Source organism: Equus asinus, chromosome 10 (assembly GCF_041296235.1).
Source record: "Equus asinus isolate D_3611 breed Donkey chromosome 10, EquAss-T2T_v2, whole genome shotgun sequence".
NCBI lineage: Eukaryota > Metazoa > Chordata > Mammalia > Perissodactyla > Equidae > Equus > Equus asinus.
Window position 1 is genome coordinate 38,624,740 of NC_091799.1, and position 14,027 is coordinate 38,638,766.

Here is a 14,027-nt window from a genome sequence, read left to right on the forward strand (position 1 = left end):
GGTCAGTTTTGCACCATATTTGTCTTAGCCCCCAATGGCCAAAACCTTGTAGCTCCTAGGTTTGATATCGACCCTGATATCAGTTTCCCCACATTAAACCCAGTGTATATGAGGTTAAAACTAAAACACTCATTCCCTGCTTACTCCAGAATCTACTATCCTCCATGGAGACAGACACCGTCAAGGACAAGCACCTGGACTATTTCCTCCCGCAAAGAGATACGGGCTGGTGGGAAAGCTGCTGACCAGCAAGGTCATGAGCTCCCTCCTCTCTTCAAGTGTCTCAAGGCCAAAGAGAGGCTGGTGGGAAAGCTCCGACCAGCAAGGCCGTACGCTCCCCCTCCCCTACCTAAAACCCCAAATAAAAACCCTTCCTTTTAGCTTTTCGGGGAGTTTGGGATTTGAGCGTTAGCTGCCCTCTCTCCTTGCTCAGCGCTGTGCAAAAATAAAGTTCCTACTTTCTTCCACCACACCCGGTGTCAGAAATTGGCTTGCTGCGCAACGGGTGAGCGAACTCACTTCAGGTTCGGTAACAGGTTCACTGAACAACTTGACTCTCTCTTTTGCCACTTCTTATCCTCTTATTGCAATTTTTGTCAGTTACCAGTTCTTTCTAGTTCTCCTACTGATTAGGAGATGTATGGTCCAATGAAGAGAAGGAAGGAAGTCTTCATTCCTACCAGATATTGAAGTCCATAAGGAGTTCTCTGCTACTATGTCAGCTTTATTTTATTAGGTTAAAACTCCAGGTGCATTACTAGGGGATTTTTCAGTTGTCTTTGTTTCATTATGTACCAAATCCAGAAAAGTTATGGCAGCTGGTGAATAAAACCATTTCCTCAACAATATAATACACATCACATAAAAAAGAAAATGTAGTACTTTATTAAGGAGTTCATATGATAAAATGCCAATCTAGTTTATTTAGAAAATACTATACAGAATCAAATTTCTTTTTGAGTAACCTTTATCCCCTCAGATATGTCAAATATACATTTCTATTTTTATAATGTTCTCTTATTTATTCAAAAAATAGTTATTGAGCATCTACTATGTGTCATGTTATATTCTAGATCTTTGGGAGGTTTTAGGGTAATTACAGAGAAGTTCCTACTCTCAGAGAGCTTATACGTGTGGTGGACATACACAGTAAATAAATGAACAAATTAATAACGAATATACAATATGTCATGTGCTGATTAATAATTGCTTGCAATAATTAATTAATAATGTACTTATTTTAGGTTACAAAGTGCTTTTTAGAACAACTTTTGCCTTTTTTATTTCTTAAAGGTTTAAGAGTGATTATTTTTTGCTGGGACTTCCTAAGAGATTTTCAACTTTTTACATTTCCATAATAGTATTTTTTAAAACCATAAGCATGCTTTATTTTTGCAGTTAGAAAAAAACTAATAGTAATAACTGCAACCAAAATATTCCTGTATATAGTTTTGGGTGACAGGTGGTGAATTTTTTTTCACATGGTGATTTTCTCCATTTGGAGTTTGTGTCTGCTGCAACTTTGTTATACTGAGTCACGTAGTGAAAATCAGTATTTGTGTTCCCTCAGAGATTTTCCTACCCAGCATGATCTTCACAGCAGTCTTCACATCCTTGTTCCTCAGACTATAGAGGATAGGATTGAGCATGGGAATCATCACTTCATAGAAGAGGGAGATGAGGGCCTCAATGATGTCTTGGTTATCTGGACCAACAGAGCTTTTAGACTTAGGCTTTGCCTATAGGAAGAAGATGGTTCCATAGAATATAATCACCACTGTCAGGTGTGCTGAGCAGGTGGAGAAGGCTTTACGTTTTCCTTCAGTGGAAGGGATCTTCAGAATAGTGTCAACAATAACAGTGTAAGAGATGGAAATTAATAGCAATGGAATAACCATAAGAATATATTTCACCCTGCCATACTGTTGACATTGATTGCAATTTCAGCACAGGCCAGTTTTAGAATAGCCTGAATTTCACAGAAAAAGTGGTTAATGACATTGTTAGCACAGAATGATAATTGTATTGCAAAAGATGTTGGCATCACTGAGTCAACAAGCCCAGCAACCGAGGATGCAGCTGCCATGGGCACGTAGGCACCTTTCCTCATTATGGCAGGGTATCTCAGTGGGCAGCAGATGGCAGCATAGCGGTCAAGTGCCATCGTGCCCAGAAGCACTCACTCTGTGGCCCCCATGGCAAAGGAAAGAAATATTTGCACCATGCTCTCAGAGAAGGAGACCCTTTTCCCTCCTGTCAGGAAGCTGTCCAGAATTAGTAGGACGGAGGAACTTGTGTAGCAAACATGCAGGAAGGAAGGATTACAGAGAAAGAAATACATGGGGGTGTGCAAGTGAGAATCACAGAGGATTACTGAGATGAGGACACTTTTCCCAGCAGGATCAAAATAGACTAGATTCATTTCTTTTAAACATATGTCAAGACAGACTAAAGACTTCACAGGGCTATTCATTTACCAGAAATAAAAGCTGCAGTGACACAATCAAACATCTGAGGAGGTGGAACTGATAGGCTACCAGTTCTTTAGTGTATAAAAGTATCCCAAAGTATAAAAAGTGGTGTTGATTAAAATAAAGGCAAAGGCAAAATAGTAATCAAAAATAAGTACCCTAATAATGGCCAAAGGCAGACATAGATAGTTAGAAGCTGGCTGAGATAGGTCCAAAGGATTCAATTCAGATGTAAAATTTGCACCAAGTTTCATGTATAAGGAGAAATGGTCTACATGTTAAGTGCCTGTTTGTTTTGTGAATGACTTAGAGCACTTTCAATGGATTCTGTGTCTGTGAACAAGGATATTACTGGAAATGTGTGCGTGTTGAGAGAGAGGAGCTGTTTCTGAGGAAAAGTTAAAAGGAATGGCCTGAGACTTTATGTGGCAACATCTTTGAATGCAAAACCTACTCTGTCTGCTCCCTGTGTGATGACAGTGGCTATTTCCCTGAGGAATCACCCAAGCTGAGAAGTGTCAAAGAACTGCCCTGTTGAAAGATGTCTTTTGGTCTTACTCTTTCTGTGTGTCCCCTTCAATTGGACTTAAGCAGCAACCAGTTAAAATGTCAATTAAAGCTGTTTATATTAAGATAATGCGAAGACAAGTCACACACTTATAAACAACATATGCAAATCATACATCTTATAAGTAATTCATAGCCAGAATATATAAAGGGCTCTCAAAACTCAACAATAAGAAAACAAACAACCCAGTTAAAAATGGACAAAAGACATGAATGATGCTTCACTAAAGAGAGTAGAACGATGTCAAAAAACCCCAAACCTGGCCAGCCCTGTGGTCTAGTGGTTAAGTTCTGTGCCCTCTGCTTTGGTGGCCTGGGTTTGGTTCCCAAGCATGGATCTCTACCCCTTGTCAGTGGCCATGCTGTGGTGGCAACCCACATACAAAATAGAGGAAGATTGGCACAGATGTTAGCTCTGGGCGAATCTTCCTCAGCAAAAAGACTATAAAACAAAAAACACCCAAACTATAGTCATTGGGGAAATGCAAATTAAAATCATGATGAAATATCACTACATACCTATTAGAATGGGTAAAAAATATATACTGATAATACCAAGTGTTGATCAAGATAAGAAGCAGCTAGAACTTTCATACATTTCTGGTTGAAATGCAGAAATGTACAGCCACTCTGGATAACTGTTTGGCAGTTTCTTTAAACTTAAATATTCATGTCTCATATCATCCATTCTGCCACTCCTGGATATCTACCCTAGAAAAATGAAACCTTATATTCACACGAAAATCTGGGCATAGATATTTATAACAGCTCTACTCATAATTGCCAAAAACTGGAAAGAACCCAAATGTCTTTCAAGAGGTGAATAGACAAACAAACTGTAGCATATCCATACAATGGAATATTACTCAGCAGTAATAACTTGGATGAATCTCAGAGACTTTATGCTAAGCGAAAGAAGCCAGACACAAATGGCTCATATGATTCCATTTATATAATGTTCCGGAAAAAGTAAAACTATAGGGATAAAAATCATACTAGTCTTTTCTAGGATTTCTTTTCTTTTTTTTTTGTGGGGAAGTTGGCCCTGAGCTAACATCTGGTGCCAATCTTTCTCTTTTTTCATGAGGTAGATTGGCCCTGAGCTAATATCTTGGAAAGAAAGACCATCTGATTCTCTGGCTGTGTAGTGCAGATGTTCCTCGGCTTGGCCATGGGGACAACAGAGTGTGTGCTCCTGGGCATGATGGCCGTTGACCGATATGTGGCTATCTGCACCCCGCTGAGATACCCTGTCATCATGAGCAAGGATTCCTATGTGCCTATGGCAGCTGGATTCTGGATCATAGGAGTTGTCAACTCTGCAGTACAAACTGCATTTGTGGTACAGTTGACCTTCTGCAGGAATAAAGCCATCAATAATTTCTCCTGTGAAATTCTGGCTGTCATGAAATTGGCTTGTGCTGACATCTCAGGTAATGAGCTCATCATGCTTGTGGCCACGACATTGTTCACATTGATGTCCCTGCTTTTGATTGTCATCACTTACTCATTAATCCTCAGGCAATATATAAAGGTGTAAAGAACAAAGCTGAAGAGAAATTGTAATTAAACAACTTAGTGTTAGTATTATCCTTTGGATTCATTAAAATCTTCATTTATTTTGGCCCACTCATTTCATCTCTAGAATTCTATCCTAACAAAATAATTTGAGCTTATTTTGTTAAAAATAAATTTAAAAAAATAAAAAACAAGAAAGAAAAACACAAAAGAGAAGAAAAAGAAAAAAAATTGCTCAAAAGTGTCTATACTTAAGGTGCCTCATTGGACACTTAGGAGAGAGGGGCAAATGATTTTAACCTGAGTTATTATATTGTTTTACAATGAAGATAAGTTTCTTTTTGAACAATGGTTATCACTAAGTTGTTTAATTATAATTTATCTTCAGCTTTGTTCTTTACACCTTTATATATTGCCTGAGGATATGATTTCTTTCCTTGTCTTAACTTCTTTTCACTTCTCTTTTCCCCTTCCTTCTTTCCCTCCCATTCCCTCCTTTAGAAAATTTCCTTCTTCTTTTACAATGACTATGTATTACTTTTAGAATATTTACAATAAAAATATTGATTCAAAAATCTACATTGACTATAAGCTAAATGCATAAAGTGAATATAAAATTTTTCTGTTCAGTAAATAATAATACTTCCAAAATACTGTATGTGTGTGTGAGAGAGAGAGAAAGAGAGAGAGAGACTGAGAGACTGAGAGACAATTCAGCTGGGGAAACTTTGATGACAATACAGGAGCCCCCTTCTAATTTTTGGTATGAAATAGCATAACAGGCCTGCTGTAATTAGGTCTTTAGGGCTTTGTTTCCAAAGTCTCATAAGTTTTGTACATATTTCATCTCTCAAGCAATTTAAAGTTGTGCATGGAGGTTTATAGAGATCCTTAAGAACATTTAAATTGTGTCCTAAAGGCTGATGCAGATTCTTTGGTTATTTCTGGATCTCCACAATGGGACAAGATTTCAGTCTTGGCTTCAGGGTCAAATTGCCCTATTCCCAGAATTTATCGCGAAATATCAATTTTCTTTCAGGTTTGAACTAAAGGAATCTAATGATGCTTTACCTGAACTAGAGAAATTTATCCTAGTAATCACACCCATAACAATCCTGTTTCTATAAATGTCAACAAACCTATCAATTTCCATGACAAAATTATTACTCACCAGTAGCTGCCTCTTTAAAGGTTCAGCTACTACTGAGTCATGAAGATTGGCTGCAAGGAGAAAAGCAAGAGGAGAATATCTGTTGTTGCTGCAACCTAGAAAGAGAGGCAACCTTTGGTTTGGAGGTAAGTTATTGCAAACACAAGAAACAAATTCTTATCAATTATAAGTAAGAGTTGGACTGATAGGTTAAAGGTGTCAAGTTTGAAAATGGAATGTTCTTCTCACTGAGGAGAGACTGATTACTGGAAATGGAATTTAAGGGTCTATTCACTGAGATATAATAGGAACAAAAAAAGCTACGAGACCAAAAGAGCAGGACTGCATGCAGAGACAGCTGTGCAACAAACTGAAAGGCATTTGCCCTGCAGGTGTCAATTACTTTTTGTGAGTGTGTAATTTTCTAGTGCAGTACTGAGTATTTGGACGCTCTGTCATCTGCTTTAGCTAATTGAGGCTCACTACACAGTAGACAGCTGCTTCTGTGTTCTGCAGTATAAAATTCATAACAAACAAGTCTTTGCTGGTCCCCAGCAACGACTCAGTTTCATTTGGTTCAGTCGACTGAGAACCAGGTGAATTATGTGTCAGGTGCTGTGCTGCAGACTCTTTATACAGACTCTTTATATTCTTAACTCATGAGGAGGATACTATGACCAATTTGGATTAAAAAAGGAAAATGAGCATAATCGTTTCCTGAGATCTGAGAAAAATAATTTACCAAAGCAATGAACAGCCAGAAAGAGACCCGCTTGGACATTATCCTGTTGTGTTTGCATGCAAAACTGGTGACTATTTTGAATATCTGCTTTTCTATTATTAAGTTTATAATTGTGAAGGTGAGTGATTTTCTTTTTCTTTCTTTATGTTAAAAGGCTTGCTAAAAAATGTTAAAATACCCTTAGTCAAAAAAAAGTTACCCGTGTATTTTAAGACAAGGAAAACATTGACATTTCTAAAACTCTATTTTTTATGGAGTGAATTGAATCATTTCGGTGACTTTTCCTTCTTGCTGCCTAATTTGTTGGCATCCAAAGGATTGGAGTGGCTGTGATGAAGTGTTTTTGGATTTGTACGTAAGATGAAAATACTACCATTTGTCAGAACACTGTGTGTGATCTGATTAAGCTTTTAAGCTTCATATACTTCATGGAAAGACAATGATGACTGGTTCAGAGATGTCAAAAGACTCTTAACAGAAGGAGGAACCACAAAAGAAAGGCATAAAGGAAACCATTAACAATGGAAACCGTTATTGTGCTAATTGAATTACATACACCATATCATTTAATCTTATCAACAAATATACGGTATAGGTGCAACTTTATCGTCATTCTATAGCTGGGGAAGGTGATAATCAGGAACATGCTCAGGTCATCTAGTTAACAAGTGGCAGAGATGACCTTTGAACTAGGCCTACCTCCAAGGCCCATGCTCTTGACAATATTATGGAATGTGATTGACAGAATATCAGGTAGCCTAGAGGTAGCTCATGGAACAATGGTTTTTGCAGAGACGACTTTTACAGGTGTATGTAGAAGCTCTGCTATTCATTGAACTCCATTTGTACCCAATGCCCTTTGGGATCTCAAGTGGTTTACACCGTAACCCAGAAAATATGAAAATTCTTTAAAATTCAAATTTGATATAAAGTTACAGAATGATAATAGCTGAGGATAGGAAGAGTTTTTGTTATTGTTAGTGCCCTCCAGTCAATTCCGACTCCTAGTGACACTGTGTACAGCAAAGCAGAACCCTACCTGGTCTTTTGTGCCATCCTCTCACCTTCTGGCGCTATATCAGACAATGCTCTGCAGCTATTCAAAAGGTTTTCATGGCCAATTTTTTCAGAAGTGAGTGGGCAATCCTTCTACCTAGTGTGTCTTAGTCTGGAAGCTCCACTGAAACCTGTCTACCATGGCTGACCCTGCTGGTATCTGAAATACTGGTGGCAGAGCTTTCAGCATTACAGCAACACTCAGCTGCCACAGTATGACAACTGAGAGATTGGTGGTGTGGTTCCCTGACAGGGAAGCAAACTTGAGCCACAGGCAATCACAGTGCCAAATCTTAGCCGCTAGACCACGAAGAAGATTAGAATAGGGAAATCAGTTTGGGTTTGGAGTGATCTTATGTCCTGAAATTGAGAAGATGGTCCTGGGACTTAGAGCAAAGTACCTCATAAAGTTAGATGGACAAGGGATTCTGAAGTGGGAAGGCTCTTGGGACTTGAGAATGGAACAAGAATAATAGCTAACATTTGCTGAGCTGTAATTTTGTTCCAGGAATTTTACTATCTCATAAAAGCACTAACACATTTAACGGAAAAGAAATGACATGACTTGGAAGGATAGACCTTCAACCAGCTCAAAGAACAGTTTACAGCTTGATGGCGGAACAGAAGATGGTTATGGGCCTGGAAATCCTAATGATACCATGACAAGTCTGGAGAATTGAGAATGTGACTACATTTAAAGTACCTTCTATTCTTCAGCAATTCCCATTTAATGTGTGATACTGAACAAGTGAGATCAATTTTCAAACATATTTGGTTTTGTCCTATGACAATGGATGCTTTCATGTGGTGTACCATTGGAAAAGTGAAAGGAGAAAGGTTGTGAATCTTACAGGCAAGAACTCTAGCTTAAATGTTATTTATTTTATGAATAGGTGATATACCCACAAGGTTCAAAATTTAAAAAGATACTAAAGGATATACTGTAAACAGCCTATCTTCCATTCCTGTCAATAAGTTATCTATTTCCTTTCTTAGATATGAGAAACCAGTCTTGTTTACTTTTCTAAGATATTCTATGTGGGAGCAAAAATGTATGTGTATATATATATATATATACACACACACACACACGTACATATATAATCTTTTTTGCACTAATGGTAGTGTGCCATATAATCTGTTCTGAACATTACTTTTACACTTAATATTTCTTGAAGGTCTTTCTATATCAGTGCACAAAAAGCTTCTTATTCTTTTTAATAGCAGAATAGAATTCCATTATTTCTATGTCCCCTTCTCATGGAAACTTAAATTGCTTTCATACATACTATTACAAACAATACTTTAATGAATCAATTTGTATGTAAATCTGTTTACACATGTGCCAGCATGACTGTGTGATAATTACCTGGAAGTAAACCTGTGGTCAAAGTTATAAGTATGCATTTATGATTTTGATAAATATTGACAAATTGTCCTCCACAGAGCATGTACCAATTTGTGTGTCCACTGAGAATGTGTAGGAGTGCTTGTTTCCTCATCCTTAGGAAGCAAAGTCCTTAGACATGAAACCATGCCTCATCCCTGTGAGCTATTAGTGCATAGTCACCTGAAGAATACATCACAGTAAGAGGTGTCAGGAAATTTCTCTGTTTGGAAATTCTCTGGGATTTTGGTCTCTGAGATTTTTGAACACTTTTTTCAGCTAATATATATACATTTATTTATAGATATGAATTTTAAACTACCAAATAGAATGAAAAATGTCAACTAACAGTAACAGTCACAATTCATATACACATATGTATGTATATACCTATTATATATTTTTGACTTATATACTTATATATTGTGTATTATACATGTATTTGTTATATATAATATGTAAGTATATATTGCATATAATATATATAATTATGTGTATTATTTCCTTAGCATATATTCTTAAATGTAGAATTTGTAGGTCAAATGCCATGCACCTAAATAAATAAATGAAAAGGAAGATATTTGATGATCTATAAGAATTTAGATAATTATTACATTTTCATCTGAGGGAAATTCTGCAAATATACTCTAAGGAAACAAACATAAACTAAAATACAGTCCCCAAGAGAAGAAAAGAGAATGAGAAGAGAGAGATACCAATGGTAATCAATGAGTAGATACATACAGAGGTAGTATGTTGGTGAATAAATAAAGACTGACAGTCCAAGTTCGTGTAATGTAAGGGCCGATGAAGAACTCTCAAAAAGGTATATTGTAAGGAAATTATAAACACTTCTGAATTATCTCAGTAACATGTGGGACTTTGAGGATGGAGATAAAAATGGAGGAATGAAAGTTTTCCTGTAGTTCTATCTTCATTTAGAGTTTGAGGGAAAATTTAGGAGATTAGACAACATTCTAGTGGAAAAAATAGGTAATCTTTATGAGCAAATGGTTGGGTCCTGTAAGTCAAATTCTGAGAGCAGAGAAAGAGACGGTACCACTTTTGGAATGTTAAAAATGAGTAAAATGTTCAAGTTAATGAAAACAAATAGTGACTGAGAACTTCACCAGCAAAAATAAGAAAGTTGGAAAAAAGAGAATGCATTAATACCAAAAAAAGTAGGTATAAAAATAAAGTATATGAAAGAATAAAATGAAGTACATTAATAGTTGTATTTTATAATGAATGGACTGAATACTCTCATAAAAGAAACTGAAAAATGTGCATGGGATAATCTATCCAAAAGCTTTCCTTTTTTTCTTTTTTGGAGAAGACCTAAATAAAATAAAAAATATAGGAAAGCCCCTTGTGACACTAATAAAGAAAAAAAAATCAGTGAAGAATACTAATGAAAAAGGAGACAGAACTTCTCATATAAGGGAGATCACAGAATTATAAGGATTAAATGGGACTCCATGACAGCACATTTGTTGTCATTCTATGAATAATTTCCTAGCAAAATATAAAATATCAAAATCAACTGCTCTCAAATTGCCATGTTGAAGTCTTACTTCTTTCTGACCAATAACCTTTTTTGGTTGGATATTTCTTTTGAAATGTTAGTACTGTCAATTAGATGACAAGGTATTGTAGCAAGTGTGCCAAGTTGTCTGCAAAATGAACAGTTAAGAGCTTGTACCTGCAGCCATATGGCTTGGGTTTAAGTCCTGGTTGTACAATTTATTTAGCTACATGGCCATGAGCTTAAGCACAATATTTAACTTTTCTGTGCCTTATTTTCCTCCTCTATATGATGAGGAAGATGATGCTTATAATAACAGTAGTTGCCTAATAGGGTTGCTCTTCAGACTAAATTAGATAATGCTCAAAGAAAACAATCAGTAAAGGATTGGTACAGAGTAAGAAATGAGAGTCATTATTTTGTCACTGATTTTATTCATTTATTCAACAAATATTTTTGAGCATCTATCTCTGTGTCCGCTGTATTGTAGATACTGGGACTGTGGCAGTAAAGAAGAAAAAGTACTTGCCTATATAAAGTTTACATGCTACTGGACAAGACAGATAATAAACATAATACAGTATAATTTCAAGGAGTGACAAGATCACTATCTATTGTATGGCGGTCTGTAGCCAATAAAAATGGATTATTGTTCAGTTACACATAACACAATACTCATTTTTATTATAACCTCTAGTTAACATTTGTGATGAAAAATATGAGAAAAACTCAGGATTCATCAAGGAAAATTTAGGTTTGAATCTTAACTCTGCTATATGTATACTGTTAGTCAAACCTCCTTCAGATTTCTGCTTTGATTTATTTATCTGTAAAATGTGGATAATAATACCTCTCTCCTAGAACTGTGATGAGACTAAACGAGTTACATGGCATACTGCATGTAGCTTGTAACATGTTAGTTTCCTCTTCCCATCCCTCTCTCCATTCATGCCTTCCCTCTCTTCAGTCCACTTTTCTTTATTTCTTCTCTTATTTCCTTGGTCTCTTCTTTTTTTATTTTCTTTTTTTCTCTGGGAGTATATGGTACTTGTTTGTTGGCACACAGTAGAAAGTAATCATAGTAGAATACATCTTTTGTTTCAACATACTCTAATGTCTTACAGGTAAAAGAGAAACAGGAAAATGGAATGGGACAACCAAACCATTCTGGTGGAATTTTTCCTGAAGGGGCTTTCTGGGTACCCAAGGCTTGAGCTACTCTTTTTTGTGCTCATCTTAATAATGTATGTGGTCATCCTTCTGGGCAATGGCACCCTTATTTTAATCAGCATCTTAGACTCCCACCTTCACACCCCTATGTACTTCTTCCTGGGGAACCTCTCCTTCTTGGACATTTCCTACACCACCACCTCCATCCCCTCCACACTGGTGAGCTTTCTCTCAGAAAGAAAGACCATCTCCTTTACTGGCTGTGCAGTGCAGATGTTCCTCGGCTTGGCCATGGGGACAACAGAGTGTGTGCTCCTGGGCATGATGGCTGTTGACCGATATGTGGCTATCTGCAACCCTCTGAGATACCCTGTCATCGTGAGCAAGGAATCCTATGTGCCCATGGCAGCTGGGTCCTGGATCATAGGAGTTGTCAACTCTGCAGTACAAACTGTGTTTGTAGTACAATTGCCTTTCTGTAGGAATAACGTCATCAACCATTTCTCCTGTGAAATTCTGGCTGTCATGAAATTGGCCTGTGCTGACATCTCAGGTAATGAGTTCATCATGCTTGTGGCCACAACATTGTTCATATTGACACCACTGTTATTAATCATTGTCTCTTATACATTAATCATTGTCAGCATCCTCAAAATTCGTTCTTCTGAGGGGAGAAGCAAAGTCTTCTCCACCTGCTCAGCCCACTTGACTGTGGTGATAATATTCTATGGAACCATTCTCTTCATGTACATGAAGCCCAAGTCTAAAGAGAAACTTAATTCAGGTGACATGGACGCTACTGACAAACTTATATCCATGTTCTATGGGGTTGTTACTCCTATGGTGAATCCTTTAATCTACAGTCTTAGGAACAAGGATGTGAAGGAAGCAGCAAAACACCTACTGAGAAGAAAAGTTTTTAACAAGTAAAGAGGAAAGGGACAGGAAATTTTTATAATTACAATGTGGAAATCAATTAGAGAAACCAAAGAGCCAAACAGATAGGTTCTTGCTGCTATGTCAAGTTCATCTCTCAAATCTCTCAAGCTCTAAAATATTCTTTTTTGATTCAGTACATGGTGAAAGTACATAAATGGTATCACTGTTTTAGGAGTAAGTGACTGTAGTTTGTTGTTGTCATTGTTGAAAAGCTTGAGTGTGATGGCAACTAGAGGAATAGTGTAATAGGCAGGGAGATTTCCAGACAGGAAAAGTTATACTAGTATTAAAACGTTAAGAAAATTTTTTTGATAAAATTATTTCCAAAACTAATTTAACACTTCTTTACTTCCTTTACAAGACAGCATGAAATCTGGTTTCAGATTTTTAAAACTTATATTATGAATTTGCAATACTGTAATTACCAAAATATAATTTAGTTTACTTGGAGTCTATTCAAATATGTCATACTAATTGTCCTCTGGCTAGGTATTTACATACTATTAAACTTTCTGGTTCTATAATAGTATTATTTTTATAACATTTTATTCATCTCTAACTATGAGGCATTAAATTATTATGCTTTTATACTTTCAACATGTCTACTTGTCAGTCTTCTTTCCAAAGAACTTTTGATACATGGGATCTAATGCTTTGGACTTGGAACCAAATAACTAATTTTTAAAGCTGTTTGAAAATTAAATGTAAACAACTTCTGAGTCAAATACCCACTGAGAAAAATAGAGCTATATTTTTTTCTCTGTCCCATTGGCTCTCCATCCATGAAGTCTCTTGCTGATCCAAGAGGAATCTGTTGTTAGGGAAGGCTGGATCTACCTTTTACATGTTTTTTACGTTTGATTTTTATCTGGGGTTTATATGTCTTTTCTCCAATATGATAACCTTCAGCTTTTAAAAAAATTTTCCTCTTTTCATTTTGTTTCTTCTTGATCTGAATTTTACACTTCAAATTTTCATGTTGGATTTTAATATTGCATGTATTTTCTTTGTTTACCTGCTATCATATTAGCTTCAGAATTTTTTATTTTAACTTTTATGTTGTTTAGCTTATGTTTCTTTCAGAATTTTTTTTTAAGATTTTATTTTTTTTCTTTTTCTCCCCAAAGCCCCCTGGTACGTAGTTGTGTATTTTTAGTTGTGGGTCCTTCTAGCTGTGGCACATGGGACATGGCCCCAGCATGGCCTGACGGGTGGCACCATGTCCACGCCCAGGACTCAAACCGGTGAAACCCTGGGCCACTGAAGCAGAACACGCGAACTTAACCACTCGGCCAAGGGGCCGGCCCCTTCTTTCAGAAGTTTAGAAAACTTTAAGATATTAAGTTACTTGGTTTTATTCTTTTATATCAGTTTGATTGCTTTAGCTTTTTAATGCTAGTCAAAATCCAACTTTGTTAATTTTTATTTAAATTTTATAATATTCTTGCTTTTCTGTTTTATCATTTACAAAATCTTTTTAATATTGTGTTTACTTTTTTTTT

The 14,027-nt window shown here is 36.4% G+C and overlaps 1 protein-coding gene and 1 pseudogene across 1 annotated transcript; one reads left to right on the top strand and one right to left on the bottom strand.

The window, feature by feature from the left end:
* Nucleotides 1-1,535: 1,535 nt before the first annotated feature.
* Nucleotides 1,536-2,422, bottom strand: LOC106830477 (olfactory receptor 13C8-like; annotated as a pseudogene).
* Nucleotides 2,423-11,559: 9,137 nt separating this feature from the next.
* Nucleotides 11,560-12,516, top strand: LOC106830501 (olfactory receptor 13C2). Its single transcript, XM_014840070.1, has one exon. It carries the CDS (start codon nt 11,560-11,562, stop codon nt 12,514-12,516), a length of 957 nt encoding a protein of 318 aa, XP_014695556.1.
* The last annotated feature ends 1,511 nt before the right edge of the window (nt 12,517-14,027 follow it).